Source organism: Poecilia latipinna, unplaced genomic scaffold (genome assembly GCF_001443285.1).
Source record: "Poecilia latipinna isolate Pla-1442-1.1 unplaced genomic scaffold, P_latipinna-1.0 Scaffold4044, whole genome shotgun sequence".
NCBI classification, from domain to species: domain Eukaryota; kingdom Metazoa; phylum Chordata; class Actinopteri; order Cyprinodontiformes; family Poeciliidae; genus Poecilia; species Poecilia latipinna.
Genome location: NW_015116660.1, coordinates 11,801 through 18,101, shown reverse-complemented (window position 1 = coordinate 18,101; position 6,301 = coordinate 11,801). Strand labels below are relative to the sequence as shown.

The 6,301-nt window shown below is 39.8% G+C and overlaps 1 protein-coding gene across 1 annotated transcript in view; it reads left to right on the top strand.

Moving 5' to 3' along the window:
• Positions 1-271: 271 nt before the first annotated feature.
• The window catches only part of LOC106942108 (cGMP-specific 3',5'-cyclic phosphodiesterase-like), a 16,542-nt gene continuing 10,512 nt past the window's right edge, over positions 272-6,301 (top strand). The window contains exon 1 of the mRNA XM_015025290.1: positions 272-1,100. Within this exon, the coding sequence (XP_014880776.1) occupies positions 1,057-1,100 (44 nt within the window). The 5' untranslated portion in view covers positions 272-1,056. The remainder of the gene's footprint in view (positions 1,101-6,301) is intronic.

The following is a 6,301-nucleotide window of genomic DNA, read 5'->3' as shown; positions in this document are numbered from 1 at the left end:
ACACCTTTAGTTTGGACCGGGTTACATGCATATATTCGAATGAACTAATTTATATGGCTGTTTGTAAACCTTCAGTTGAATAAAGTTTGACTTTAGTATTGAACTTTTAGCTACCAACTGATAAATATTCTTCAAGTAGTTTGATAAAAAACCGTTTGATCATGCTTTTATTTTGAAGTGGGTGGAGACTGGTCACACTGCAGTTCTGTTTTCTCCCTTTTTCCCCAAAAAAACCTTTATTTCAAATAAGAAACATAGGAGCAAAATGAAACACAGACAGTAAAATGTATCTAAACAGAAGATGTAAACATAAACAAGTACAATATCTAACGGTTTTGTAGGACATGTAAATTATAATGTCAAAAGTAAATTGGACCTCGATGGTTGTAGTTTTTAAGGACACATATTATTTAAATTGAACTTAGTATTTAGAATTAGCTTCCGCTAAATATAACCTTGGTGTAGCGCTCATTGCAGAACTGACTCATTTGTGCTAATGGTGTAGTTAGAGGTGCTGATGGAGAAGATCCTTTCTCCATTTAGGTTCTTAATGTATGAGGTTCAAGAAGAGTCAGTGAGTTTATTTAATCAATTCAATTTTTTAAGACTAAAATGTGGTTCTGGTCCATTGTCACGCTTTCCTTATGTGACAACAGAGCAAAATGGTCCCCAATTCTTCTTGTTGGCTTCCATCTAAGCTGGAGGGCATTCCTAGTGTGTCATTTCCTTTAACCTTAGCTTTGTATCTATGTGTGCATGGGTACTACGTGTGTGTATATTTGAGCATGCAAGCAGCTAAAAGAGATAGAGGAAAACACAGAATTATTTACTCCCAACAGCGCCCGACACTGCCCCTGGCGTGACACTTAACCTCAAATTGCCTACTGATCTGGGTATCAGTGAGTGGATGTGTGCATGTTGTGAATGTGACTGGCTGCAGTGTAAAGCACATTGAGTGGTCGGTATAACTAGGAAATTTAGACTATTTGCTTATTTTCCAAGTCAAATAAACTTGTTTCATTCTTTCTGTAGAATTCCTTCTCCAGTGTATTTCACATGGAACATGAGGAGCTGAGGGAAGTCCTAGATACTCCCAAAAGGTAAGAGGATCCCCTTAGCTGCAGGCTGACCCAGATTGGTTCTGCTCTTCCCTCCCCCATTTATCACAACTAATAATTCCTTAATTTTGCAACCTACACTTTTCCCTCTCCCTCAGAGGCCATTTGATGATATTTGTCTGACAGACACCTTCATAAAGTTTCATTATTATCATATGGAGGGAAATGTATCTTCTTGACATAATATTGAAATCAAAAAGAGAAGCATGGAGCAAAAACAGTCTCAGTATTAACAAATGCACCGAACAAGATTCACAAATGGACAGAACAACATTTTTACTTGTTGCTTCAGCCAATCATATGAACAGACCCTACATGGGTAACTTAGCCAATCACATTAACCCATTCCAACAGCACTGTACAGACTGTGGAAGTACAGACATTTTAGACCTCAGTATTGCTTCTGGCAGCGACAGAGGAGCAGTAAGTGACATATTTAGCTACTTGTATCTTGATATGATTATGACGGGGAAACATTGTCGATTGGGTAAAATTTTAGACTTCAACAGAGGAATCAATTGTTTCCCATTAATCAAGAGTCCAGACACTCTGGACAAAGCAAATATTAATGGACAAGGGACTGGTTTTTACCCGGCTAGTGTGACTATAGTGATTGCGTGAAATGAACTGTTTTCCTGGGATGATGGTAGTGACTGTGGTAGGAGTTTGCCATGCCAACTAAAAAATACGGTAGCAAATCTGCATTGCAGAATTGCTGCCGTATTTCATTTAGCTTCATCCTACAAAACTGCAGATAAATTGCTCATGTCTTCGGTGAAATCCTCATAACTTCTTCCATCCGTCCATCCATTTTCTTTACACTCTTGTCCCTAATGGGGTTGGGAAGGGTGCTGGTGCCTATCTCCAGTGAGACATTTTGGGCGAGAGGCCTGGATCACCCTGGACAGTTCGCCAATCTGCTGCAGGGCAACACAGAGACAGACAGGAAAAACAGCACACCTAAGGAGAATTTAGAAAAAACTTGACAGTCAAATTTTTGGACTGTGGGAAGAAACCGGAGTACCTGGAGAAAACCCACCATGCACAGGGAGAACATGCAAACCCAGGAGTCTTAGTTTGGCCTGAAAAATCGCTCTGTATGACAACATTGAGCAAGAGAAGGTTTCTTCTTCCACATCACCTGCTTAGGTAAAATGATAGAGAAGATTAATTAATATAATATATATGCGGATTAAAAAAGGCATTCAAATATATGAGAAAGTGAAAACTATTTCCATGAGTGTAAACAGTTCAAATGTGCTGTATGGATGTTTTCCGCCTTCTGGTTGTTATTTGTGGGTACAAGAACAGGGAAAGAGAAAATAATAATTGTGGAAAACATTCTGAGAATAGCTGAATGAGACAAAAACCAGATGTCCTTTTTTGCCATGTTGTCCTTTAGATGTCCTTCTCTTTTTCAACCAGCTTCCAGTGCAGTTTCTCCTAACCTAATAACTTCTGTGAATGTCATTATGTGTTTGTGCTGGATTTCCTCTTGGCAAGATCAAATTCAGCAAAATTGGACATCTCCAACAGGGCCAACTTGGGAGGGGAGGGGTCCTGCAGGATGTTGGCTTTAGCCGGCTCCAACCACAGGAGGCTTTTTATAGTGGCATTAACCAAGGCCTGCGGCTTCCCAGTGACCCACCATCTGTTTCTCCAAAGCAGGAAGTTCAGTTGAGCAAAACCAATGTTTATCCAACTCGCAAGAGTCACAGTCGGAGCATTTCAAGTAGAAAAAATTGAACAATTAAGTTGCCCCGGATACAGAGCTGGATTGTGCTTCTATACAGAAATCTATAGTTATACTGTCAAACTTTTTGGGTGATGGCAGTAGTGAGGCCTCGTTTAACTCAATCGAACAGAGAGGAGGGAGAGAAAAAGTGAACTGAGTGAGCGAGCAAAGAAACTAAATGGATGCTCAGAATGTCAATCTGATTATGCGTGCTGAATTTAGTTGCACGCAACTCCGTCCGTCCATCCATCCAAGCTGGGGTCGCCTGGACAGGTGGCAGTCTGTTGCAGGGCACCGCAACAGACTGATGAGAAATTAGCCTGAGGCTTTGTGTAAAAGCCAAGAAAGAACAAAAAGTTAGACACTCAGAAATAATGCCTTGATCTCAGTGTATTGGTGCAGACCATTGATGACAATGTGAAACCAGCTGGACAGTCTAAAATGGCATAGTGACTTCCAGCTGTGGTTACATTTCTACTAAAATACCAGAGGTAAAAAGATGAGATCATGATGAAGCATTTCTGAACTTACTTTACTTTCTTCACCTTCAATGCAACATATAGTATATTATGTACAATTTAACAGACAAAATTCAATATGTGTGGGAAAAATATAAAACATAAAAAAGGTGCAATGTTATGATTAGCAAATTTTCCCCCAGAAAATTTGCTAAGCCCGGTGGTTGGGGGCACTGAGGCGGTCTACGGGCGGTGCACTATGTTTGTATATTAAAAGATGCTAAGTAGACAGAAAAAGTAAAAATATTACTGGATTAGATATGTTACGGGAAAACATCGCCAGTGAAACACTATTTAAACCCACAACTGGTCTTAAAAACAACTAATCAAAAAATTCAATTAAAATGAATATCAATTATTTGCACTTCTGTTTAATCCAAATCAAGTCAGCGGCTCCATCAGGCCCCCCAGGCCTTTAGGGCCCCATAAATGCTAATATTTGAACACAGATTTGTTTATTGAGATGATCAATGCTGCTAAATTTCATCTGATGATTTCAGCATACGTAAATTAAAATATTTTGAATTGTTCAACATTTAAATGTAAGATTTGAAGGAGTTGGCAAGTTTACTTTGTAAAAGTTCAAAGAACAATATTCATAGTTAGATTGTTTTGTTACCATAGCAACAATCTGACGCTGTGAGTTTAATCTTTGAGATCTGTTTGTTCACAAATACAAATTTAACTCTGTCTGACTAAGTGGACAAAGCATTTGATATGTTTTGATTAGGGTTGCCACCCGTCCCGTAAAATACGGAATTGTCCCGTATTTCGCTGTTAAATGTTGCGTCCCGTATTGAACCGATACGGGACGCAATTTGTTCCGTATTTCTATAATTGTCCGATAGACATGCACACATATTAACACTAAGTGTAACAATAATGACCAAAATAAAACACAAGAAATATTAAGGTCAGCTAATTTCTCTTTGCGGGAGCTACACAGGACTCCCAGAATGCTACGAACCGACGCATATTTTATGAATTCATTGTTCAGTGGTCATTAATGCACCAGACACAGACCTGCGGTCCAGGGGCGGTTCTAGATGGGGCCAACGGGGTACCAAAGAAGTTATACTAAATAAATGTCTTGTGTTAATACTCAGTGGCGGATTTTTTTAACCTGCACAATTTTACTTTAACAATGAATTAAAAATTATAGTGCTGCACTTTTAGCTGCTGTATAGGATCACACTTTCCATCTGCCAGGGATCTGCAACCTGGATCTCTGGAGATGCAAGTGGGTCTTTAGCTGACTTATTCAAATGATGAAATATTGCTCTGTTTTTTGGGGGGGTTTTTTTTGTTTTGTTTGTTTGTTTTACTCTTTTTCAAGTGTTGCCGTGGAAAAACACCAACTATCCTGGCCCCTGTGGTAAATCTGGTCTAGAACCAGCCTCCAAACCTAACTCCTTATTTATAAAAATATTTTGGTAATACTCTATAAAATATCAGAATGTTCACATAACTTTTATACTTTTAGTAGTCTGAGGACACATTTTGATTATTAAATCAGGTGTTATGATCAGTTACTCAGTGGTTTACCAAATACTTTTTACACTTGCTTAATTAAACGTATTTAAAGTATACTACTCTGATTGGAGTACAATTTTGGGGTACTAACCAACCTCTATGCATGAACAACTGCTCTGTGGATCACTTTTTAAAGACAAAAACCACTGCCATAAAATATTATACATCCCACCCCAAGGGCGGTGTGCCGTGTTATTCGTCTCTTGTTTTGATTTCTGAAAGGTGGCAACCCTAGTTTTGATGCATCGTGTATCTGGAAAAATTATTACTAAAAATAATAATATAATAATATAAAATCAGCGTGATGCGTGACTTCGAGGCGAGCATGAAAGCTTCTCACCAGGCTGAACCTGCATGATGAGGTTAGTACTGGTTGGTTAACCACTAACGCACTGGCTAAACGGGACCATACATAAACTTTACAGGGAAGACAGAGCCACACGTCGGGCAGCGTGTTGAGGTGTAAATGCCGCGTAATGTTTTGCTCACAAATATAAATCATTCTCACCGCTCCCTCAACCCTCACCTCTGAAAGCGCGACTACAAATTATTCTGGTGGTTCACATAGAGCTGCGCAACCAGAGCTAACGCGGTTCGTTTTAAGCTCTTATCTTGATATAGAGTTCTCCAAAGAATCATAATTCCTTACAGGGGGTTGATGTAAATATCCAGACAGGTCAGCTTGTGTCCAGTTTGAGTGAAAGGAGGCGCGCGCGATCTGCGCTGAGGCAACTTCAGAGATAAAGCAGCAGCAGCGCGCGCTGTGTTATTTGTCCGAGCGCAGCCGGCTTTAAATACATAAACCTATAAATCTTTTAGAAATTACTGTCCTCCACAAGTGAAACTCTGAGACGCTTGTGTTCCGTGAAATTTTGAACAGAATCAGAAGTGATCGGCAACAAAAATGAGTCAACACGCTGATCTGCTAGAATAAATGTGTCTTTTATTACGCCACAGATTTCAGCAAAGCAATCATTCATACATTTATACGTGATGCTAAATATTGTCCTTTAATATATCGCTCTTACCGTGACACATGGACTGGAGAGCCGTCAGTCCAGGCAGAGAGCAGCATTCACGTGGCTGGACGTTCGTACGCAACCCACAGCAGACTCTGCCAAGATGAGGGACTTACCCCGATTTTATACTCTTTAACAAACATCCTTGCGTGAGAGCGAAGAATGGCCACTTCCTCTCTCCCAGGTAGGTCCATAGTGCGGCCGCCGCCCGGGTCACAATGACCACGAGCCTCGGGCATTGTTTAGCATGAGCTCAGAGCGTGATAAGGTTATGAAACACATTATATTGTCAAAGAGCATATTTTAATATTTCTATATCACGCTTGCAATTCGGCTTTAAGATTAAAAAAAATAAAATAAGATAAAGCGATTCCCCCC